This window comes from Numida meleagris, chromosome 1 (assembly GCF_002078875.1).
Source record: "Numida meleagris isolate 19003 breed g44 Domestic line chromosome 1, NumMel1.0, whole genome shotgun sequence".
NCBI classification, from domain to species: domain Eukaryota; kingdom Metazoa; phylum Chordata; class Aves; order Galliformes; family Numididae; genus Numida; species Numida meleagris.
This window is the reverse complement of record NC_034409.1, coordinates 135,062,645-135,088,144: the sequence shown is the minus strand read 5'-3', so window position 1 is coordinate 135,088,144 and position 25,500 is coordinate 135,062,645. Positions and strand designations below refer to the sequence as shown.

General features: G+C 41.7%; 1 protein-coding gene across 8 annotated transcripts in view; it reads left to right on the top strand.

Moving 5' to 3' along the window:
- The window catches only part of TMEM255B (transmembrane protein 255B), a 70,875-nt gene continuing 53,136 nt past the window's right edge, over positions 7,762-25,500 (top strand). For 6 of the 8 annotated variants that reach the window (XR_002443790.1, XR_002443792.1, XR_002443793.1 and 3 more), the window contains exons 1-3: positions 7,762-7,876; positions 16,431-16,573; positions 20,966-21,028. Coding sequence is in view for 5 of the 8 variants with exons in the window: in XM_021414613.1 (XP_021270288.1) it covers positions 7,816-7,876; positions 16,431-16,573; positions 20,966-21,028 (267 nt within the window). In the remaining 3 variants the exon portion in view is untranslated. Of the gene's footprint in view, positions 7,877-13,722; positions 13,872-16,430; positions 16,574-20,459; positions 20,608-20,965; positions 21,029-25,500 lie in introns of those variants that run through there. The other 2 variants (XM_021414604.1, XM_021414631.1) reach the window with 2 other exon arrangements.

Genomic DNA, 25,500 nt, shown 5'->3' with positions numbered 1-25,500 from the left:
ACAGGATTTGAGGGAATAATTGCCAGGAACCTGTGAAAAGAGTCAATATACAGGTATGAAACAATTCCTGGGAAAGACTCAGGTCTTTAAACATCACATTATTTCTTACATGTTGATATTAAAAAACTCTCATATTTGCATTGTAGTTTATGAGTGACTTCTGTTGCGTGCGGGGTTAGCCAAAGTGGTTGAGAAACTTGTCTTTAATTTGAACCCCAAATGCCTTGAATAATTCCATTGTTTGGCTGTTTTGGTTTTTTTTGTTGGTTTGTGTTTGTTTGTTTGTTTGTTTTGTGTGCACATGTGCTGTTCTTTTTACCCTTAACTGTGTGAATTTCTGTTTCCCAAAACTGTGACTTCAGATTTAGCTCATCTGACTTTGCTAATCTGAACTGTGCCAGAGTCTGACATCATGTACAGAAGCTATCTACAGATGTAGGAAGAGCCAGACTCTAGATCTTAAATTATCCTAAGTGTACTGTCGGAGTAGAGAGCCCTTGGGTCTCATGCCATGTCTCTTGTGCATGCCAGGCTGGCATTATGCTCAGCAGGAATTTGGACGCAGAGGAAATGTAAAATCAAGGTCTATAAAGGCAGACTTGTTTTAGGATATAAGTACTCCCAAGTGACTAAAAAGTAACTTTGGAAATGTGCATCTGCAGTCTCTGCTCAAAAAGCCCTCAAGGGATTATAAATTGGATCAGTAAACTTAGTTATTACTAAAGGAGTCGTGTTGAGAGAAGAGTGCCTTTACTTGAAGGAACCTAAATTAAAACTTAACAGCCAAATGAAAGCTCTTTTGAAAGTTTTATTACAGGAGAAAGCAATAACCACCATTAGCACTTGAAATAAGATGTTTGATACGGGTATGCGTGGTCACATCTACTGACTCATTTGAACCTTGGGTAAGTGTTATTTAAAATAAAACTCACACATAGCACATGGCAAGCTGGTTACTCAAATGCAAGCACTTATTTCCAACTAGGTCCTCTGCCTCCTTTTTTCCTCACAGAGCTCAGCAGATATAAGGAGCCACAAAACTGTGTCCCTCCCTGAAGCCAACCTTTCTCTTTTGTGAATGCTAATGCAATTCAGATCTAATGCAGAGTTCTCATTTCAAGGTTTGTTGGTTTGTTTTTACTAGAATGAGCCCAATATTAAACCAGATTCGCAAGCATTTATTCTTTACAACTGAACGTCTGGGTTATGCTGGTTGTATATCTTTTATTGTAGGTTGCTCACAACCTTGGCGTGGGTGAGATTTTGTTAGCATAAATGTTCAACAAATGGCTGATCTCTGTATAAACTCTCACACTGATGAGTAAACAGCAGTATATCTGGGAAGGAAATCCAAACTGTAAGAGATTGGATACAAACTCATCACAGTTACTTAACACCTTAAGTTTAAACTTGTTGAAATGAGCAGTCATATAAGAGGACAAAGTTAACGTAAGATCAGATATAAACCTTCTTTCTCAGTCTGTGAAGCAAAAGGAGATCCTCATTTATCAAGGTATCTGTTTACTATGCAAAATCAGCTTATCTCCAAGCATAACTTATTTTATGTCTTTAAAAGTCCACAGAATCAAGGATGGTGCCGGGCACCATTTGCACATGTACCTCCACAGGTATTTCAGTGCTTATAGCTGATAGAAGCTGACTCTGCTTTTGACCATTTTTGTTACTGACACTGAAAAAAAACCTGATACGGAGAGTGGTTTCCTACTCTTATTCCAGTTCTCTTATCTGCTTTGAGCTGTGCACAGGCAAAGAATACATCTATTGTTTTTTCTATCCAGTGCTGTAGCTCGCTTGCTGAGGAGGAGGAATAAAGCAGATAATTAAAAAGCAACTGTCTTCAGTGGCTGCACTTGGTTTGAAACTCCTCCTGAGCAACTGCAGCTCTCCAGTCATTTTGTCACCTTTTGAACTGCAGCACTAGACCGTCACTCTTCAGCTCCTTTGCAGCACTGCCAAAACTGGCAGGGCTTTCTTCCAGGGTAACAGGCAGTTCTGCATAAAAGAAAGCAAGTGAAACATAAGGGCTTTGATTTTGTCCTCCTTCTACCATTTCAATTCAGTGGGATCAGCAGAGTCCTTCAGGAACATCCTCTTCATCTCTGCCAGCCCCTTGCATTGGGTATCTTAAGGAAAGATGGAGATTTGTCATCGGGGTTGAAGGCCTTGCATGCATCAAATACTAGTCTGACTCTGGGTCATTCTAATCCATTCTGAACTTCTATTCTTTTTGTTTCTTCTATACATTTTTTTCCATTGCAAAATATTTTGGGCAGCAGTGGCTTTGAACCTTTTGTCCTCTATCAGCATGTCTAAACTTCCATGGCAGCAAGCAGTACTCCACCTTCTGGGTGGTTAAACCTCCCCGGTAGCAAGTCATGGTCCACCAGCTACTTTTAACTCTCTGTTATTGATAATTTAGTATTTTACAAAACAAAGTGACTGGAAAGCTCTAAACTGCTGCTGAAAGTGTCTTGGCCCTGAAGATAGAGAATGCATTTTAAAACCTGTCACTTTTTTTTATTTCAACATCTCTCCTTATCTCCACAGGCAGCCCATGTCACCACATGCACCATTAATTTTGGTACTTTCAAATCAAGCAGAAAGAATAAACCAAGCTGTGGCCCTTCCTTTGTGCTGCCATAATAAAGCAAGCTAGGAATTTGAAAGATAAAATACTGACATTCTAACTGTTCATTGAACACTTTCTTCCCCGCAGAGGTATCAACAGAGAATACAGAGCCATCTTTCCTTTGAACATTAAAGGCCAAGTTTTTCACCTTTGTTTTAGTCAGCATGTATGCTGTCACAAGTGGGATGGTGTAAAGGTGGCCCCTTCTAGGGTGGTGCAGAAGGAGGCTGAGAGGTGCAACTTAGGTAAAGCAGGGGCTAGTCTAAGTCACTGTGCTGGCCTAAGTCGCTGAGTTACTGTGATGCTGGCAGAGAGCCACCTTGGCTCTGATACCCAGAACCCCTTGCTGTTGGTGTACTTCTCACTGTCTTCGTCTAAATGTGATTCACCCCCTTCACTGCCTTACTTTGCCAACCCTCATCTCTCCAGTTAGATCACGCTTAACATCGTCCAGAAGGACCCAACTTCTAAGTCAGGTTTTATGGCCTTCTTTCTGCTACATCTTCAAGACTTTATTTAATCCTAAACACAATATTTTAAAAATTGGCAAGATGCTTCTTTCCTGTGTGAAGAAAATGCTGCAATTCTGATTTTTCAGTGGACCTGTACACTAGAAAAATACTGAGACTATAGTACAGTAAGTGCCCATGATCTTACTCTGCTCTGAACAATTTACCCGAGAGGTTCATAAGGACCTTTGGGAGGGAGAAAGAGACCCATTCTCTACCACTGCAATACCTCTCCAAGGCTGGTGAAGTGCCTACTACAATGAGTGTCAAGGGCTGACACACTTGTCTCTGCTCACTTTCTCCCTCTGCCATCTTCTTCCTACTTGACCAAACTATCACAACTGACCAAACTACCGCATTCTCCAAACTTTGCTGTTCTCCTTATACCAATAAATGTTTGATACAGTGGAAACTGCAGTGTATGTCAGAATGATGCTCCAATCTCATATTTTATTGTCCAGTTTCTGAGGAATACTGTGTGTTATCTAAGTATGATAAGTCTATAAAGCAAGTATGAGATCAGTTTGACAAACGTTGGAGTAGAGTACAACACTTGAGGGGCTTCTTGGTTGAAACTTGCCTCTTGGCTCTCCTCGGTTGCAATTAAACTGTAGAACAGTCTGCTAAAGAAGAGAACCACATAACTGAGATTTTAAATCTGAATGGAACAAAGCTGTTGAGTGCACCCTAGAGGAAACAACCTTGTATGAGAAGAGAGAGGTGCAAGGAGTTCTCTTCCATCACTGAGACTGCATTATACATTGTCTGTGACTTTAACAGTGTCTACTACAGTAGAAATGAAGGGCACCTTGACTAAATTAGGCAGCAGCTGATATGAGGAAAGGTACAGGATGCCTCACTTACTTTTGGGCTTAAAAAAAAAAAAATTATGTGGATAGTATAATTCACTATACAGTTAAAAGAATTTTTGAAAATGCTCTAAGACAGGCAAAATAATTAAATAAAACATTTAAACATTTAAATTTGCTACTCAGAAGTGTAATTGAAATTGTACCTGTTAAAACAATATCAGCATCCCATCCACATTTCAGATTGATTTATTCTTTTTGCAATAGCGTAGTTAATTTGGAAATTTAAGCCACATTTTCTAGAGGAGCTTCTGTAACATGCATTCCAAAAATTGACCATCTGTTTCTTTTTGAACTGACAGAGATACAACCATATACATACATTTTTCCTGGGTACAAATGTATAGTTCACAACACAAACTAATGTGGTTTGGTTTTTTTTGTTGTTTTTTTTTTGTGTGGTCCCATTTGTTGCTGTTGTATCGTTGCTGCATTTCAAACATACTTCGACTAACCATGTTACAGAGATACACATCCAATGGCTTTTACTATTGTGTAACAGCTGTTTTATTTTGTAAGGGCAAAGTATCTTTCCTCAGGTATATTATTCTATGGCTCTAAATACACCTGACATTTAAAAAACCTTAAATGAAAAGACTTCAGTTTGCTTCTCCATTGGGATATCCCACTTCTTCATATGACACACGTCACAAGATGCTGTGAATCCTAAAAGTTTATAGAGTTCAACAACTGATTGCATAAATTAATGAGTGAAAAGTTTATTGAAGGCAATTAAACTCACTTTTGACACACATGTACATGTGTGTAATTCATTTGTCTTGGAAAACTCTAAAGACTGTTATACATAGCTATACATTCTTGAGTCCCCTTTTTAGCTGGCTCACTCTTTCAAATCTTTGCTGATGAAAAGAAAACAAAATGAAAAAACAACACAGCCAAACAAAATGTACCTTGGAAACTGGCTGGAGCCAGGAAGCAGAATTTTTGAAGTGATTTGTCCAGCAATTGTCTCTTAATAGCCAATGACTACCTCATGGTCACTTATCCTGTACTTTTTTCACTTCCTGCATGATTTCCTTAGCATGTCCAGCTGAATTAAAGCAATGTATTCCTAGAGGAATAGTACCAGTAACCATGCCAATAAATACTAATTATAAATTATGAACAAAAGAATTCTTCTGACCTTATTGTCAAAATCCTGTATCACTGGGAGATCTGGCTAATTAAGAGTCCTGAGTTTAGCCTCAGCAGTGACTGGTTTACTGCTTTTCAGTTAGGAGTTCAAATAACAGGAGGAGGAAACAAACCCTAAACTTTTGAGGAATACAAAAGCACCACCAAATATGATGGTGAAGAATAAAGAGAATAGGGATAATTTAGGAAGCATACTCCTGCTGAGAGTGGAAGTTGTGGAGAAAAATCTGGAAAGAAGGTTTTTGTCTTGGAAGCTTTATCAAAAACACCTAAACCTCTCCCAAAAGACACTGCCACCACCAACAAAAGCCCACAAGAGATTTTCAAAAAGAATTACTGAGAAAATAACTCTCCCAAGTTAAAGAAGCTGATGCAGGAGGGCTTAATACCAGACCAAACCTTTCTACAGAGAAATAGGGTAAATGACAATACCATAGAAGGGATTTAAAAAGTCACTGGAGTTTCATGTCCTGGAAGATGGAAAGTGCTGAGATCCTTCCTTTGACTGATACTATCTTATTGTCACTGGTGGCTTTGATCAGATACAGGGCATATTAAATTTGCAGAGGGCATAAAGTTGGGAGAAACTGTTCAGTATATTGGAGGAAGTATGGTGGTAGACAGGCTTAGAATTCAAAATGATCTAAATCTATTGCTCTCAACTTGTGCTATCCTTTTTTAGGGGATGGGGGCCAGAAACCTGAGGTACCTTATCGTCTGGGATAAGAGTGCTGTACAGGATTTTTCAATCTGTATTTAGAGTCTGTGACTTTTCCACATTCAGGTGTTTCAACTGTGTCTGTTTGGTGACTGCTAGTAGAAAATGCTTACTGCCCATTGCACCCAACAACACAAGATACATTCAGGTACTTGTTTTCTAAACTGTCTGGGGAATTAAAGTGTCCCACAGTCTTCCCTGTTATTTATGGACAGGAAATCCCTGTCCATAGTCATCCTTGAAGCAGAGGGCTTAAACTAGCTCTTATACATCTCACTTTCACTAAAAGAAACCACAGAATCATAGGATCATAGTATCATTAAGGTTTGAAAAGACCTCTAAGATCATCTAGTCCAACCACCAGCCCATCCTCACCATGCCCACTGACCACATCCCTCAGAGCCACATCCACATGATTTGAACACCTCCAGGGATTGTGACTGCGCTCAGTGACCTCCCTAGGCAGCCTGTGCCAATACCTCACCGCTCCTTCAGAGATGAAATTTTCCCTAATATCCAATCTGAACCTTCCCTGGTGCAACTCGAGGCCATTTCTTCTCATCCTATCACTATTACCTGGGAGAAGAGGCTGACCCTCACCACATCACAACCTCCTTTCAGGGACTTGTAGAGAGCGATAAGCTGCAAATGTCTTATTTATACCATCACCTTTTCTGTCTTTACAACCCATTATTTTATTAATCTCTGTTAATAATTAGTAATTAATAGGTAGTGCAAATGCTAGCTCTGTCCTCATTTTTCTCTTTTCTACACAGACTACAGGCTTCAACCCCTCTAGCCTAGAGGACACAAAGAGGATGCAGTGGCTTTGGGACATGGAGTGGATGCAGCCTGTGGCTACCCTTAGTTGCTGGCTTACAGCCTGTCTCAGCCTGGAGAAGAGAAGGCTCCAGGGAGACCTGAGAGCGGCCTTTCGGTATCTAAAGGGAGGCTATAAGAAAGAAGGGGGCAGACTCTTTAGCTGGGTCTGTTGTGACAGGACAAAGGGAAATGGTTGCAAACTAAAAGAGGGGAGATTTAGACTGGATATAAGGACGAAGTTTTTTACAATAAGGGCAGTGAGATACTGGCACAGGTTGCCCAGAGAGGTCGTGGATGCCCCATCCCTGGAGACATCCAAGGTCAGCCTGGACGGGGCTCTATGTGATCCAGCTGTAGGTGTCCCTTTCATTGCAGGGGGGTTGGACTAGATGGCCTTTAAAGGTCCCTTCCAACTCAAACGACTCTGTAATTCTGTGATTCTGTTACATGATGCCGCAGACTATGGATGTCTGAGAAAGTTGTCTCATTTGATGTAATCCTTTTCTGGGGAAATATGTGGGAAAAAAAAAGTTAAGTACATGTACATGTATACATTTAGAGGTTTGAGCAATAACAAAAAAAAAGCACATTAAGCAGAGAGGCTTAGGTTTATTACAAGCTGAAGAACACCTTAATGTAAGCAAAGTGATTGGCACTCTACCAAACTTATTGTTCAAAAGAAAAAATGTTCTTCTGTTCTCTGCTAGGGAGAAGTTCTGCAAATGGAACGGCAGGCGCCTAGATGAGGCAGTGGTTGCTGGAACACACTTGGAAAAGACCTAAAGAAGTTTGTGCCATCTCCCAGCTCCTGGCCAGCCCATTACACAGGGCAGGGTGGCTGGGGACAGGGCTGAGCAGCGCCCGAGAGCGGCGGAGAAACGGCTTGCCGCGGGACGGAGGCTGCTACACACCACCCTCCCTCCCCTTGGGCAGCGGCCGTTGGTACCTCCTGACGGACCGCCGGTGCCGCCAGCAGACCGCCCGCCCCGCCCCGCCCCGCCGCGCTCCCCATGGGGCGGGCCCGCCCTGCCGCCCGCACCCCGCGGCGAGGCGCGGCGGCAGCGCGGCGCGGAGCGGTGCTGCCCGCGGAGGATGATGGCGCCGGCGACCGCCACCGCGGTGGCGGGCCCGCTGGCCCTGCTCGACCCCTCAGGTGAGCCCCTGCACCCGCGGTGCCAGCCTGGGAGTCCGGCGGAGCCCCGCGGCGAGCCTCGAGGGGAGCGGCGCTTCGCTCCCGTGTTGGCTGGCGGGGATGGAGGAGCGAAGGCGTACCCACTCGTGTTCCTCACAGCTGGGTGCTGGGGCGGGCGGCGGGGCTGCAGCCGTGTGCTGAGGGATTTACAAACAGCCGCCTTCCTTTTCGGCGTGCCGATGTGGTTAACAAATCGCGGTGCTGGTGTGTTAGCGTTGAGACGAATAGCTTTATTCTGTCTGAGGAGAGGAGCTCCGCTGTGCTGGAGAAAGTGGGAGTGCTGAGGGGAAGGGGGGACCGCAGCCGGCAGTGAGGTGCAGAGGGGTGCACGGCCCCCGTGTGCTCACGAGGGTCCTAACCGCCAGCTGCCGTAGAGCTTAACACTTCTCTTCACACGTGGGAGAAGAACAGTCCCAGTGCTGAAAAGGTAACAGGGGAAGATGTGCCATAACTTGACAAATGTTCTCATGTGAGCAGCGGAAATCTGCAAGCTGTCCTTAAACTAACGTTGAGCTGCTCCTTCAATTATTTATTAGTGGAACAATTGCTGCCAAAGCCATGAGGTCATATCAATACTGCATGGTAGCACTGTCGCTACACAACGGAGTGTCAAAGCACAGTGAGTTTGGGTGTTGTTTTTTTTTTTTCATATTAGAACTGTTTCTGTGTTTCTGAAAGAGTTGAATATGTATCACACTGATGGATTCTTCCTCACAAATTAAAGAGACCTGATACACGCTGCTATCTTCTGGCTTGGAATGAGTGTTGTTGCATCTGCTTTAATTAGTTCAGCACTCTGGACAAGTCAAGCATTTAATCAGGAAGGGGAAAGCAACTGCCAGTAGTAGGTGTGAGTTGAAGTATCTCAATCCATCACATTTAGCTCTAGGGGGTGACGTAGGATTCATTTGCTGGCAAAACCATTTTGGAAAATACACAATGAAAGCTATAGCCAGGAGAGAAATGGCACTGAAGTGAATGTTGCAGTAATTAAAAATAATTCATTTAGCTCCAAGATCTTCCCTTAAATATTTGCTTGGCAGCACCAAAGCAGCAGATACAGAATATGCATTAACGCTTTGATGCTGTACTCCTCTGTCTGTGGTGACTTTGTGCTTAAATTATCTTGTTATGTATGATCAGTGCCACTCTGTCCGAAACACAAAATTGCAATTCTTTCATTAGGTAATGAAGATACACCTTTTCTTTCTGCTACCAAATTTTCCTCACTTATATTTTCTCATGTAAGAATGCTAATACACATTTGGTTGGAGCATTATTTCAAATAAGTGTTTCCATTTAGATCACCATAACTAGATCAAAGAGGAACGTATGAAATTGTGTGGTACTAATATCCGGCAAATGTGATTGTAGTCCCAGCAAATTGCTGCATCCTGCAGTGTTTCTTTCCTTGCAGAAAAATTGTTCCACTCATTTTATAGACTTTATGATGTCTGGAGCTGGATTTTAAAAGGAATGGTGAAGTTAGCAAAATAGAGTTGTCTCAGTCTAAATTTAGACTTCTTTGAGTTAAACTGCAGATCACACGCAAGTTTTCCAGAGTTGAAAGATACCGTTTCACTCTATTTTTCCCTTCCTTGGTCACTGCCTGCTTTCCATACCAGGGACACATTTCATCATAAATTCATTCATTCTCCTTTTAAACTCATACTTTTCTTCAGGCAAATACAGAGCCTGCTGTTCATTAAAGGACCTAATGCTTTGCATTCTAACGTAAATCTAATCTATACCCTCCCCACAAAACCACTCATTTTCCATGATTGTCCTGCAAATTGAATTTATCCCCCTGGTCATTGTAAGCAGAGCATTGTAAATAATTTTGCTTTCTGCCACTGGAGAAGAAGTTTTGCTGTATTTTGTTGCTGTGTGACCAGCTGAGCTTGATCTTCAGTGAGGACTGACAGCAACTTTTCCACTGCTTGTAAATGGCTTTTCTATTCTATGGTCAGCCTTTGGTCCAGTGCTTGCAACAGAATTGTTGGGGAAGAATCAGGCTGTCTTAGCTATGAACAGTGCCATGCCCTCAGGAACAGTCTGGCGTTGCTTTTTGGCTGCACAGACCCACGGGAGGGTAGTAAAAGCAGATCCAAAAACTGCATGGCAACTGGTACAAACAGCAGTAAATAAAGATTTAAAAAATCTTGGGAGACAGTGTGACTGAAATAACAGAAGGGAAATAATAATAAGAATGTTTTGCAGCGCTTTCCATCTGAAGACACTGTGCTTCTTTACAAATATTACTTAGTCCTCACAATAAGCTGGTGAAGTATATACATATAATTTATGCATACTTTGATAAGGGCACCAAAAATTTCTGTTGATGTGACTAAAGAAATCCAGACAACCAGCAGAAATCAATTTAGAAGCCAATTTCTACCCACCTAGATTTACAATTCCTTGAAAACAAGAGATTTCGTGCACCAGTGTCTGCTGTAGAAGGGGCCTCTCTCTACGCCTCTAAGTCATCTCTGCTAGCTAGTCTGTGGCTAGCTACAGGTAGTTGTGAGAGCTTCTAGTGTAGAATATAAAAAAGAAGGTATGATTGGATATTTGCATCCAGTTTGAGATGTAGCTGGTAAAAGATCAAAGAATGTGAAGATTGAAGGATATCACATGCATAAATTGATTATGCTTCCTGGCAGCTGTAAATATCAAAGTTAAAATGTAGTTCAGTCAGAAAAAAATGACCTTATAAATAATGACATCCTTTTCTGTTTTATCTCACTAAGTCCAATTTGCTCCACTTATAAATAAGAGCATGCCTTTTCCAGAGATACTCTCCAGCAAACTTCATCTGGGCTATCAAACTCATGTCTTTTTTTGCATATCATAATTGATATCATCATTACAATATAATCGAAACTTCACAAGGCAGCTTGGACATATGCTTTATCTCCATGCAGTCTGATTAGCTTTTGCCAGTACAGGTGTTACTTTGAAAATGCAGTAGCTTTTCTCCTTGGGCACTTCTCATAAAAGCTGACATTCATTGTTTTCAGAAGCACTTGGCTGAGAATCATCTGATCCATCGACTTTCAGGTGGTTTGCATTCCTACATCCCTTTAGAGTACGCCTACGTAAAAGCTGCAGTTTTGGAACAGTAGATAGAAGCACATATATCCAAACCACCTTTAGTCTAGCTGTCTTGACTATTATAAAATCATAGAATCAAGGTAGCTCAGGTGGGAATGTACCTTGTGAAGCTGCCAGTTCAGCCTCCTGCTGAAGGCAGGGTCGGCGGTGAGGTCAAGACCAGGTTGCTCAGTGCTCTTTCTGGTTGGATCGTCAAAACTTCCAAGGATGTCAACATGTTCCAGTGCTTCACTGTCCTAATGTTAATTTTCTTCCCCCTTATTCATCACCTGAAACACTTATATTTCAGTTTATGTCCACTGACTTTTGTCCTCCTGCTCTAGGAAAAGCCTGACTGTCCTCTTGATGACCATCTTGCAGGCATTGGAAGACTGCTACTAACATAGCCAAAAACCATCTCTTCTCCAGACCAAACAAGCCTTGTTCTGTCAGGTTCTTCTTACGCAGTGTGTACTCCAGCCCCCTCCAGCTTCTCAGGGCTTTCCTGTGGAACTCACTGCAGCCAGTTGATGTCTTTCCTGTACTGGGGGTCTAAAATTGGATATAATACTGTATGTAGTGCAACAAGTGCTGAATAAAGGGGCATAGTTACCTTTCTGATCTACAGGTGATGCTCTTGTTAGTGCAGCCTTCTGCTCACCTTTGCTGCCAGGGCACGGTACTGGTTGCTGTTTAGCTCATTGTCTGCCAGCACCCCCAGGTGTTGTTCAGCAGAGCTGCTCCCCAGCCCAGCAGTCCTCAGCCAATGTCATTGCAAGGCATAGCTTGTTGTGCTCTGAACTTCACCTCTGCCTGTTGGATTCTGTAGGTTTTCTGCTGGCCCCTGAATGGCAGCCCTGCCCTCCACAGTGTTGACTGGTCCCCTAGTTTGTTGTCATCTGCCAGCTTGAAGAGCACGCACTCTTATCACTTTCTCCAGGGCATTAATGAATACAGTAAAAGGGACAAGTCCCCCAGACAGACCCCCGTGGTGTTCCATTTGTTACTGACCTCCAGGTAGAGCACTATACTAATGTATAGTATACCACTCTCTCTGAAGCCAATCATCCAGCCTGCTTTTTAAACATTTGCTTGTCTACTAATCCAGACCATGACATCCCAGCTTGGTTTTGAGAATATTGTAGGATGCTGCGTTAAAATCTTTGCCGCATTTGAGGTGAATGACATCTGCTGCTCCACAATGGTAGACTTTTTGTCATGGTAGGCAGTTGGGTTGGTCAGTAGAGTTGGTCAGTTGTGACTGTTGCCAGTCTCCTTTTGCTTATGCGCCCAGAAATGTCTTCCAAGAGGACACGCTCCATAACTTTTGGTTCCAGTCTCCCAGGAACCAACATGAGGCTGATCAGCTTGTAATTCCCTGAATCATTGTTTTGGCCCTCTCTGAAGACAGGCAGTGTGTTTGCCTTTCTTCAGTTTCTGAGAATTCCCTGGTGTCCGTGACTTTTCAAAGATGATAGAGAGCAGCAAGGACGTTGGTCAGTTATCTTGGTGTCCATGGATGTAGTCAGTCAAGTGGACTTGAATGCATGGATCTTTCTCAAGTAATCTCTAATTCAGTCCTTGTCTGTTGCTGATGGTCTTTCTCCTCCTTGAATCTTATCTCTGAGAGGGAGACCTTGTTGGTGAAGGCAGGCATTGAGTATTTCAGCTTTCTGCAGCAGCTATTTCAAGTATCTAGTAGTTCTGAAAAGGCAGAGTGGTTATAAAACTTCATCATTTCTTCTGGTCTGATTTTCATGGCTGTGGAGGGTTAGGCTCCACAATATTTCCCAGTAGCGAATGTTGGTCTCACCTTCAACCATGTTGCAATTCCCTTTTCCCTTTGAACTGATCTGGTGCACTTAAGAAGGTTTATTCACTGGGAAAGTTTTGCCAGAGAGGGTTCTACAAAGGCAGTACCCTTGATATAAGGCCTTTTTTCATCCTGAGTTTGTCTGGTGTGTCACTGTAGTTCCCTTACACATTACACATCTGTATGCATCACTGCGTTATTATGTGTATTATCTACATTTGATATAATTCTTATCTCTTTAAAAATACTGATACTTGAATGTAAATCATCACTGCCACGTACCCTGAGCCTCCCCATACATAAGCAGAGGCTGAAGTGAAGGTACACCTACTGTGATGGTGGGAAAGCAAGTTCAAAGGTTCTGGGGTAAGGCTGCCTTCTGGCTCTTCCGTTCCTCACGTGCTCTGCAGTGTCTCAGTTGCTGCTATCTGTGTAGTGACAGGTGGGTTTGCTGTATGGTGGTGTGGTAAGTGACACTGATTGTCCTTTTAAAGTTTTTCTGAGTCTGAATTCATTTTTCACTAAAAATGTGTAGACAGAGCTGGTTAATTCTCGTCTATTTTCCTTCACTTCCTTTTATTTATGATCGTTGGTTTATGGTAAGTTTAGAAGTGTAAACTGATTTTATTTTTGTAAGTCCTTTTAAGATTTGCTTCCCAGTGTGTATTGTGTTTGGTTGGAAGGAATGAGAAGAATTTTGGCTTGTCAAATAAGGAGGCCAGGTTCAACCCAGGTCCTGAATGCACTGGTCAGATTAAAGGGTGTCTGTTTGTGTGAGCGTGGGAAGAATCACATTTCAGTCTTCTACTAAAGAAGAACAGAGTTTTGCTCTGGTGCACTGAAGGAACCCATCATTGCTACCAGCACAGTCCTCTGTCTTATAACTTGATTTCTATTCTAGGGATAAGGAAGATTAATGAAGGATCTGAGTCTTTCACACTAGCAGAGAATTCATCACTGCCAAAGAGTTCCCTAGCTGACTGCTCAGGAGATTTGAAGAGGACTGAATGGATTTGGAGGAGCCAGCCTTTTTTCCACATTTACTTTTCTGTAGGTTAGAAAATGACTCATTGGACAGATAAGTGAAACTTTATGAAAGGGGAGAGAAAAAACAGGAAATTCCATTGGTTTTCTGCTGAAAAACATTTCTGCAATCTAAATGGAATAGTTGACAGAAATTCCCTGGTGTGGTAGGGTAGGCTGGTTTATGCAACAACTGTGCTACTGAAATGGTAGCTTCCAGCGCATGCTTTGACAAGGCTTCATGGAGACTCACCAGCCTCCAGACATATACATAATAAAGATACTTATTTTTTTTTACTTCTCCCTACTTCTCTTTTTATCAACAATTTATTTTCTTGTTTTTCATAAAGATGATGAGCATAGCCAAGCATCAAATCCTAAATCTATCGCGCCACACTATATTTTACGTGTCCCTTATTGTAGGCTGTACAGATAGGCAGTAGGTTGGACAAATGACTACAACAGTAATGTAACTATGAGTTGCAAGGAGCAACTAGTTTGGATATTGTCTGGGAATCTGAAACTAAGTACCTTGATCCATATGCTGAAGGACTTCTTTTTTTTCCTTTTTTTGTTCTTTTTTCTGAGTCTTGAGGGTTACGCTTTTATTTGGTGTGTAGTGTGCTGCATGTCCATCCATTACTTAACACCTAGCTCCTGGAACTGCATGCCTGAGAACTGTATTTGAGGTGGAACAGAGAACAGATGGCTACCTTAGTAATATCAGAAAGACTTAAAAGTGTGAGCTGTAAGAGCTCAAGGACTAGAAGTCAAGTAAGAATAAATCACTTCAATATATTAAAAAATCTTGTATTGAATCAATCATTTTACTTTGTGGGAAGGGTAGCTGACTTGTGGAGTTACACATGCAAAGTCTGCTTTTCCGTTCTGAACTGGCTTTGATGGAAATGGAACTGGCTTTATTTAAATCCATACATCTTGTGAAAAACGGATGGATAATGAAGAATTTCCATGTCCTCCCTGACCCTCCATGGATTAATGGAGAATTGCCAGAGGTGGACAGGTGGGGCACAAGCTGGAAGAGTGATGCCAGAGAATTACTGGAGAGTCCTGTGAATTATTTCTTGATCTTTATTGGGAACACCAATACATACAGGTGAAAGAGATGAGATAAGCTCAAGATATGATGTTTGTTTTCAGTAAAGTTACTTGAATTTCATACTAAAGAACTAGACTCTGTTTGTCTGGTTTCTCTGCTGGGGAAGTGCCACCAAACATACAGATTTTTCTCATGAATGCATTTTCTTATAAATGCATTTATGTATTCATTGAAATTATTTGACTTGGTTTGCAAGCCTGGCTTTTAAACTGAGCAACTTGACTTTAAATTGGCCACCTAACTAAAATGACTAATTGCAAATGGCTTCTGCTTGCTCTTTGACTTCCTTCATTTCCCATGCTTTGGTTTGCAGCAGAACCATCTTGTCTCACCCTCAGAGTCCAATACAAGCAAGAATACCTCCTCTCTCACACTTTCCCCTCCCTGGTTTGTGCTGTTGCCCCCAACATTCAGTGCAATACTAGCCTCTACCTCACCCTCAGATGAATCCGAAGTGTGCAGGCTGCTTTGTGGGGCCACAGAGAGAGAGAAATTACTTCCATGCTGTGTGCAGGCTGTGCTCTCACTGCAGGTTTGTGCCACCCAGTTGTAGCCTGGTGTAGCACAGCGTTGCATGACACAGTGCTCCAGAGGTGATCCTGCATAATCTTGCCTTCTGGAGCAAAAAGAGCCTGAAAGGGGGGCTCTGGGCTCTCTCAGTATTATTCCTTTGGGTGCATTTTGTTAATTAGTGTCATATACTGATTGCTGTTTACATAAGTCTGTGCTGTGGACTGGTGCTCTGATGTGAGCAATCTGTGCCTGCTGCTCAGATACTCCACCATGATAGCAAGGGTAAGTGGCTTGAAGCAGGATGAAAGTGGCAAATGTGCCTGCTGGTTTTCACTTCTGAGTACCTGAATCCAAATCCTACTGACAATGAACGTACTTAACTAAGCAGCTACTACTTGAAAAGGTAGTCCCATATATGATTACCTGATCAGTTATATTACAGATGTGTTTCAGAGACATAGTTTGTCTTGCATCCCTTAGTACTAATTTGAACACCACATTCATTTGTTGGTGATAGCATGTAAAGCCTATGCTAATCTTGTTTAAAATATAAATTTGTATATTCTGCCAAGACAGAGTTAAATTGGAACTTCAATAAAGTAAGCATTGTTCAAAGCTTGCAGGATTTGACTTACGGATGTGAACAATAACTTAATTATTACAGAAGATAAGGCATAATTGTCGTCATTGACATTCAGTTCAGCTTAATAAAAGCTCATCTTGTACATGTGCCTAATGTGTGTGCATTAAGCTGTGTAGAGTTCCAGCTAACTGTGTTTCTTAAATCTCTGTTGTCTGCCAGCGGTTTTTATTAGTGGGAGAACAACAGTGGGTTAACAACAGAAGAGTTTAACAAAAGCAAATGGTCAGTTGTTTTGTATTTATTCTGCCATTCTTGAAATTCAAACCTGTTTTCTAACCCCTTTCCCCCCCACCCCTACTCCCATTTACAGGGCAATTTGCAAAAAGGAAGAAGACTTCACTTTGGTTCACAGTCTCTCTACTGGTGGTGTCCATTTTCATACTGACCATAGGTCTGGCAGCTACAACAAGAACAGAAAATGTTACTGTGGGAGGCTACTACCCAGGCATCATTGTGAGTAAAGAAACCTACTAGATAACTATAGCAGCTGGATACAGGAAGCTCTAACTTATACAAAGAAAACAAAGAAAAATCAGTTGTGTTGCATTTCACAGAAGGAAGATGCTTCTTTGCTTTGATCTAGTTCTAGTGTGTGATTATGTAGGGGAGTAAACTCAGTTTTTCTGAATTGCCCTGAAGAGGAGGCTTTTAGGGGGCACAGAGGGACCAAGTTTACGCCACACAGCAGTATGCTGAAGTCATGGGCCTATGCTGGAGCCTGTGCTTGACTTCCCAATGATTTGTTACAAACGTGGGCATACAAGTGACTACGTGACAGGCATGGGATAGAGTTAAATGACCTTTTATAGATTTACTACTTTGAAGGTGGAAAGAGTCACTCTGCTCTTCCGTCTACATACCAAGAATTCTACTGGGTCCAGTTCAGGGGAAATGGTATTGTTGGGCATATGGAGGCTTCTCCCTATAGCCTACCAAACCTTTTGTACTGTCTTGGTGTCTGTCTTCTTGTACAAGTTCCCTTCCAAATCCTTGGTCTTGTTTTTACTTTTGGAACAGGCCACTTAAACATGTACCTGCACTGGACGTGAGGCTCATGCTGCACCTGTTTAACTCTGTAGTGCCCCTCAGCCTTCTGGGGAGGCCTTGCTGGTTCGGCCCCTATGGCTTTTTCCAATCTCAGAAGTGATCAGTCGTATCCAAAAGAAACTTTGGGAGGCAAAAAGCTTTTTTAGATGAATGAACTGAATTTTAGAAGAAAAAAAAGAAGAAAAATAAGGGCAGGAAGTAGGTTCTCTGCCTTATTTGGTCTCCCCTAGAGGGCCAAGAGGAGGCAAAGGATGCAAGGTGAAAAAAAAGAGGTACTAAAGAGGTACCAAATCTGTTGCAAGGTACCGTTAGTTCTTGTTCTCTGTGAAAAGAAATGCCTAGAGAAGAGAGCATTTCATCTTTTAGTACTGTGCATACATTTTGCATTGCCATTAATGACTTATGAGTTAGAACTGTTCCTCCTAAGCAAGTCCTCTTACATCTTAGTGCAATGTCGAGAACAGGTCTTTCAGAAAGATAATTTTGGGATAATGATCTATAAGGAGTGGTGTTTTAAAAATAGAACAAAAAGTAGTTCCAAGAATAAAGTCTTAAAAGAATGACTCTTCCGTTCATTAAACTAAAATAGATATATTAATAGTGATAAAAATCTTCTGTAAATTGAATTAAAGTATTTTAGAAGGCCACAATTTCTGCATTCATTCCCTTGAAAGGAATTTCTTTTGGAAAGTTGTGTTGAGTTGGTGTAATAAGCCATGAAATCATGTGCTCAGAAAAATTTATTTCAGCATTTAGTTTCTTTTAGGAAGAAAACAATATCTGCTCATTCAGAAAAAGAAATTAATCTACTAATTTTTTAAATGTTAATCATTAATAATCAAAATAGCTAGGATATATCAGAATGTTTTGAAAACTGTCAACGGTTTACGGGCGTTCGGCCCGGTTCCGTGACAAAGGGGATGGGGGATCCACGGGTCCATGTCCTGGGAAAAGGGTAAAGGGAAAAAGGGTAAGGAGATGGCCCTGAGAGCAAAGAACAGCGGCAACAATCTGAGGAGAAACAAACTAATTTACTAAATAAAATATCGGAATGCAAAACAACACACTATAATACAATATAATTACAATTTAAGCTGATAAATCCAATACAGAGAGAGAGAATGTCCCAAAATCAAGGTAGGCCTTACTCTACTACCGACGATAAGACGGCTGGAGAGCGAGGTGCTGCCAGGACGAGAGACGGCGGAAAAAGGGACGAGGTCTTGTGATCTGCAAGTTTTTATACTGCGAGCTTTTATCTTTTCCCTCCGGCTGGAAAATGGTAACAAAGGAGCAAAGTGCCGTGGGGACTGTAGTCCTTCTCTTCTGAGAACCAGGTATATCCACTACATGATGTTATGATGTGGAATACCAATAACCGAAAATCACAAAACCATGACAAAAACAAAGCCTTTATTATTAATTTTTCCCTTCAAAAGGGTTTTCCTAAAATCTGGAATTCTTTTTGTGCGCAAGCTCTCTTATTGAAGTAACTGAGAAAGGATGGTGGTTAACTAGTATAAATATTTTGCAAACCTCGTATGATATCTAGCCTAGTCCGAGGAGCTCTGCTGTCCCTGCCCTGTTTTTTAAGGTTGCTGACTCCAGTGCAGCACTGACAGATGACTGTGGGACGACCTTTCAGAGCTCAATAGCCCTCAAAAGGTGCTCCTCTTCCCCACGGGCAGTAGAGGGAGCTTAGAAAACTGGCACAGCGCTGATCCCAAACTTCTAAATCTCTAGAGCTTGCTAAGTGAATTCCATGTTACCTATTTAATTGTTGGGCTTAAAGAGGTTTAGGAGGTCAGATAGCGTCAGTTACGATTAAAAATAAGGTCTAGTTCTCATAGAATTTAACAATAAGAAAATAACTTCCAGGCTGGAAGTTGAAGCTTCTTCAACCTTGCTTCCTTATAAATACTGCTTATACTTAAATAACTTCATATCACTTGTATTCTTTTTAATTTTCTGTTTTTATAATCTTTCAACCAGGAAACTACAGGGTCCAAACATCCCAGTCATCATGCTGACTAATTCTCAGAGTTCCCAACCCAAGTAGCTTATTATCTTAACAGACAAGAAAAGTAGCGCATATGACACTAAACCAATCTCAGTAATGCTGTGGTTTTACGGTATGATCTCTATATGTGGTTCTACACCTTCTGATGTAATTGCTATTGTTCTTTATTTACTGTTTTGGTTTTTTTTCTGCATGTGGATAATATTGCTCCACTCTGTCCACTATATAAGCCTTAAATGGGACTACATGGGTTGCTCTACTTGGGATGAAAAAATGGGGTTGGAACCAGCCGTCATTTTGATGTAGTTGTGTTAATTTACAAAGTTGCTGTCCCCTGAACACAGTGTCCTTGCTCACAGTTCCAAGTCTCTCTCCTATTCAGCAGTCAGCACAGATGCGCTTCCACACTCTTTCAGTCTCTGCTTTTCATACTTGTGCCTCCCTTTCACATAAATCTCCCCAAAGCACTCAATAGCAAATCCCTTTTCTTACATTTGCCTTTTTGAAGAGGAATCATGGGTTCCTGTTGTGATACTGAGCAATTAAAGCGCTTACAGGAGATTTGCTTTCTGATGTGAGCAGTTGTGCATAAGAGAAGGAGTTCATGGGCCTCACTCAAGCCCTTGGCTGGCATGCTTAGCCCTTAAAAATGTATTTGGGCTTGGAAAAGAGACTCTGAACCTAGCTCCAGGGAGCGGTTTATATTCCTTAACAGAAAAGTCATGCTTCATCCACGGAGTGGGTTGTGTGGGAGCAAAGGGGGTTGGCTGAGGGCTTCTCTGAGCAGAGGAGTGCCAGTTGTAGTGAAGAGGGGAGTCAGGAACGTGGAAGTGATGGGGTTGAGACTGAGGTGATGGCAGAGAATCAGGCAAGGCAGGGAGAGAGCACTATGGAGAAAGCCTGATGACACCAGCACTGCTGTGGCTGTTTCTTAATCTCTGGTCGGGTATGTCTTGGTTGTGGGGCACAGAAGAGCCTCCTTTTATTCAAATAAATGTGAGCCTGGTGGGAATCCTGATGCCTGAAAGCTGGGATGAAAGGCTGGTTTCCCTGTAGCCACTTTATCTCATGTTGGATGGGAATCCAAGGAGTTTCCACCTCACCAAACTTTCACAGGGCCCTAATGCAGAGCGGCCTTCTCCTGCCAGCCTAGTTCTGAAGCAGCACTGACAAGAACCAATGTTACTTAATTCCATCTTCCTTTCCTCCTCTCTCCTGTTTTGGCTGTAACTGTTGAAACTAATGGTACTTGTCTTTTTGGCATTTTCGCAGGGACTTTTTCTGTGTGATAGTGTTTAGTCATTAAAGCCAAACAAACCCAACTGCAGGGGTATGAACTTTGGTCACTTGTGTGGCAGTAATGCATCTATTTTTTGAGGAAAACTCTTTGCAGTCACCTGAACCTCTACATTTTTCCAAGGTAATGATGTGTGGGCTAAGTGTCAGTGTTCTTTCCTCCCACCTCACTTAATTTTTGCTTTACAATTTGTAAAACAATAAATGATTACGGTAACAATAGCGAGGTTATAGAAGCGTATATTTTCACAGGCTTTCCTTTATTAGATCACAAGTTTTACTCTGAAATATTGAAGAGTTGGAGTTCCAGTCATTCCCCGTTGCATTATATGATTTATGTCCAGATATAATATTCACCTTTTCCCCTGACCCACCCCAAACAGTGGTAGGATTGACCAGCTCAGATATCACTGGTATGGTTTGATATATTGACCAAATAAGCTGATCTTATATGTTTCTGTTGGTTTTGTTCTTTACCTTAGCTTGGCTTTGGATCTTTCCTAGGGATTGTTGGCATCCACCTGGTAGAGAACAGAAGACAAATGGTAAGCAACACCACTTTTTGTTTTATTTTTTTGTATCATGATGTCTTAAAAACACAAAAAGCAGAGATTTTCAGTTGACTTAAAACTGCTCCATATGCTTCAAAATATTAGTCATTTTTTTTCACCTTTTCTGAGAAGATCCTGAGAAGTATGAAGTGACCAGTGATTCTGTCTGTACAGGGCAAGGGGTGATTTATGGGGTCATCACTTCTGGCAATAAAAACCTGTTTTGTATTTTTTTAAACTTAGTTAATTTCAGCTGATTTAGTGAGTTGACCCAGGGTAGGGTCAGATGAGTGTGAGTTTGGCCAGGACTGTGTAGCAGGTAAAAGGATGGGGAGGGAGGCAAAATGGATGTGATGTGCCAGTTTGGGCATCAATATGCCAGTGATCAGCTCTATCATGAGAGGTGATCTCATCCTGCAGAAGTTTCCATCAACAATACTTTCCCAAAAATCTACACTTCAAAAAGAAGAACCTTACTGTCAAGATTCCCTGGCTAAATCAGACAGAATCTGATGTTGCTTTGCAGTTTGCTTTTAGATTTAGCTTGGCTTTGCAAATCCCTTGATTTTATTTATGTGAGGAAGTCATATAAAGTCCTCGGGGCCATCTGGGTAAAGGAAGGTGCATGGGGCTGGGTTTGTAGAAAGTCTTAGAGTTTCCTTGCTCTCAGCAAAAAATAGCAATGTCTTGGTTGAATAAAATCATGTCCAACATGTACTTTACAGTAGACTGATTATAGCTAAGCATTATGAACTACAATTCATTTAATAATGCAGAGCCTTCACAGGTATAAATCAAAAGAGTGGTGTTAAGCTTAGAGGAGAAACTGATTGATGTAACCTTACATTTTACTAACAATTTCTAAGTAGTCTGTTGCAATTTCCTGTTTTCTTCTTGGTAATTCCAGTCTTGATTTCATTATTTGTAGGCAAATGTATTTCATAATATCAGGGTTGGTTTTTTTTTTTCATTTTTTGAAAGTTTAAGTAGTATACTTTCACATACTCCTGTACTTTGCCGCCTTTGTTTCTAGCTGGGTTTCCCAAAGAAATGAGATTGATAAAGCCATGAGGTTTGTCTGTATCTTTCTCTGTTCCCCATTCAATTTTTTGAACGTGTTAACCAATTTCAGGCAAATTCAGCAGGGAGGTAGAGACCTCAGAGGTGTGCAGCTCCTTCGAGTTTCATGAAAATGTGCAGGTGGGTAGAGAAAACAAGTGTAAATTAGTTACCCCCGGTGGTAAATGCTACAGTGTCAGCTCACCACCCTGGAAAACTAAGGATTCCAAATGAGATGTGACCTGTGAGTCATAAATCTGCAACAGATCAGGCCTCATTAATTTTGCTGGTAACAAAACAGCTTATTTGATTTTAAGAACTATTGTCTCTATTTCTAAACTGGAGGCCAGGATGAATAAATGATTCCAAGTTGCAAACTAAAGGGGGAGGGTAGATAACAATATCATTGTCTTCCACAGCATTCATGTGACTTTACTAACAACCATAATATTTTAGGGTTACTTTATCTTTCAGTTTTCCTCTATACTGCCTCTCAGTTCTCCATAGCTTCAGTTTCACTAGGGGAGATTTAGGCTGGACATTAGGAAATTCTACTTTTCTGAAAGAGTGGTCAGGAGCTGGAATGGGCTGCCCAGGGAGGTGGTTGAGTCACCGTCCCTGGAGGTGTTCAAGAAACATTTAGATATAGCGTTGAGAGACATGGTTTAGTGGGGTTATTGGTGGTAGGTGGATGGTTAGACTGGATGATCTTGTAGGTCTTTTCCAACCTAGCTAATTCTATGATTCTATGATTCTAAATCATGTCTGTGAGCACCACATCCAAACGGTTTTTAAACACATTCAGGGATGGTGACTCAACCACCTCCCTGGGGAGCCTGTTCCAGTGCTTAACAACCCTTTCTGTAAAGAAGTTTTTCCTCATATCCAACCTAAACCTCCCCTGGTGCAACTTAAGGCCATTTCCCCTTGTCCTGTCACCTGTCACCAGTGAGAAGAGATCAGCACCGCTCTCACTGCAATCACCTTTCAGGTATTTGAAGAGAGCAATGAGGTCTCCCCTCAGCCTCCTCTTCCCCAGACTAAACAGCCCCAGTTCCTTTAGTCTCTCTTCATAGGGCATATTCTCCAAGCCCTTCACCAGTCTTGTTGCCCTTCTTTGGACCTGCTCCAGCACCTCAATGTCCTTTCTGTACTGAGGCACCCAAAACTGAACACAGTACTCGAGGTGAGGCCTCACCAATGCCGAGTCCAGGGGCAGGATGACTTCCCTAGTCCTGCTCACCACACCATTCCTGATCCAAGCCAGGATGCCATTGGCCTTCTTGGCCACCTGGGCACACTACTGGCTCATATTCAGCTGACTGTCCATCAGCACACCAAGGTCCCTTTCCGTCAGGCAGCTTTCCAGCCACTCCTCCCCAAGCCTGTAGGGTTGCCTGGGGTTGCTGTGACCAAAGTGTAGGACCCGACACTTGGCCCTGTTGAAACTCACACGGTTTACCTTGGTCCATCGATGCAGTCTATCCAGGTCCCTCTGTAGAGCCTTTCTACCCTCTGGCAGATCAACACTCCTCCCCAGCCTGGTGTTGTCTGCAAACTTACTGAGGGTGCACTCAATCCCCTCATCAAGATAATTGATAAAGATGTTGAATAGAAGAGGCCCCAGCACTGAGCCCTTGGGGACACCGCTCGTGACTGGCCACCAACTGGATTTAACTCCATTGACCACAAGTCTCTGGGCCCAGCCATCCAGCCAGCGTTTCACCCAGCAGAGCGTATGTCCATCCAACTTCAACACAATTGAAGCTGTATTTATTTGTGATCTTCCCTCTGTAAGTTTAATTTTTTTCATTGTTGATGAAATGCCAAGTGCAATATGAAATATGTAATGATCTGCAGAGCTAGTCCAGCAAAAATCCAGCACTCAATAACTGTAAACATGGAGTTTGAGAAAGAATGAAAGCACACTTAGGCAGAATGGACAATGGCTTGTTCTTAAAATACAGCATAAATAATGTTGCACTTCTGTGACCTTGTTCTTAGCGTTCCAGAGTCCACAGTGGGACTTTAATGTGCTGACCAAGGCATAACCTTTAATTTAAAGGAACTGCTGCTTGCAGAATCAGGCTCTGCCTCATTGACTGGCATGATTTCACTTGAGCTCTGAGCATTCGTGCTTGCCTCTGTTATGCAGAGCTTGGCACCAGCAGAATAAAATCTCCCTTTGACTAAGGATAAGATGCCTTTGCACTGATTCAGGATGTTTATAACTAGCAGACAGCAGAAGTTAAAGCATACTGTGTCGCTGTTCCCTTTTTCCTCCCTTGCCCCCTGCAAGTTTAAAGTTTAAAGAACAGAGCATAGCTTTAAGTCACCACATTCCAAAGGCATATAGTCCAGGTAGATGTGTGGAAGATACTACAATGCTTAAATCAAATGTAGCTGATTGTATGACATGAAGTATCTTTGCTTATTTGCTTGCTTGCCTGCCATCTCTTCACAATGCAGTACAATGTATTTCTGATTAGAAAACAAGATGCTAAAATTAGATACAGAGGTAGGGAAGGCTGGAGTGCACTGGAGGTTTGTGTCAGTAGACACAAATCAGTAAAATGTATGCTAAAAACTATCAGTGAGGATTCCTACTCTGCTCTGTTCAGACAAACTGTGTTTCTTGTTTTTCTTGACAACTGAACATCCTGAAAGGAACTGGCTTTAGTGCAGATTTTCATAAAAGATGCTAATTGCTGACAGATTCCATATCACATATTAAGCTAATTAAAGCGTCAAGTTTACATAAAGAGAAATACCATTAAAATTCTGTAGACCTCACAAATACATGGAAGAAGTCCTTGCTGTAGTGCAAGGGGAAATGCAGATCATGTAAAGGTAATCATTTTCATTACTGAGGTATTAAGTCTTGCTGGAACTCAAGCTGCTGAGAAAGTCAACAGCACTTCTCTTTTTCAGTGATTATTTTTTTGTGTGCTTATATTGCACACTGTTCAGGGAAAAACAATTAATTTTGATGTAAAAATTATAAGATGGAATAAATTAGCAATCATCCTTATCTTGTTTGGCACCTCTAAAATGATGACAACTGAAAAGTCCTATTACCATATTTTCAGTCATAAATGTGTGCTAGATTTTGTGATGTGACTTAACAGCATGTTTCATAAGCAGTCATGGAAATTTATATATGAGTAAACAGTTTAGGTTGACAACAACACTTGTATGAGCTCAAGCATAGCTCTTTTTTACATATCTGCATTTCTTTCAAAATATAACAGCATCTTATTAGCTGATAAATTCAAGCACCTTATTCTTAGAGAACTTCTTTCATAGAGCGTTACTAAGTTCTAACATCCACCTGGTCTCTTATATTTAGCTCCTGGACTGCAGTCATGAGGTGCCCTTTAGAGGCGTCTCCTTCTCTCCTTAGGTCC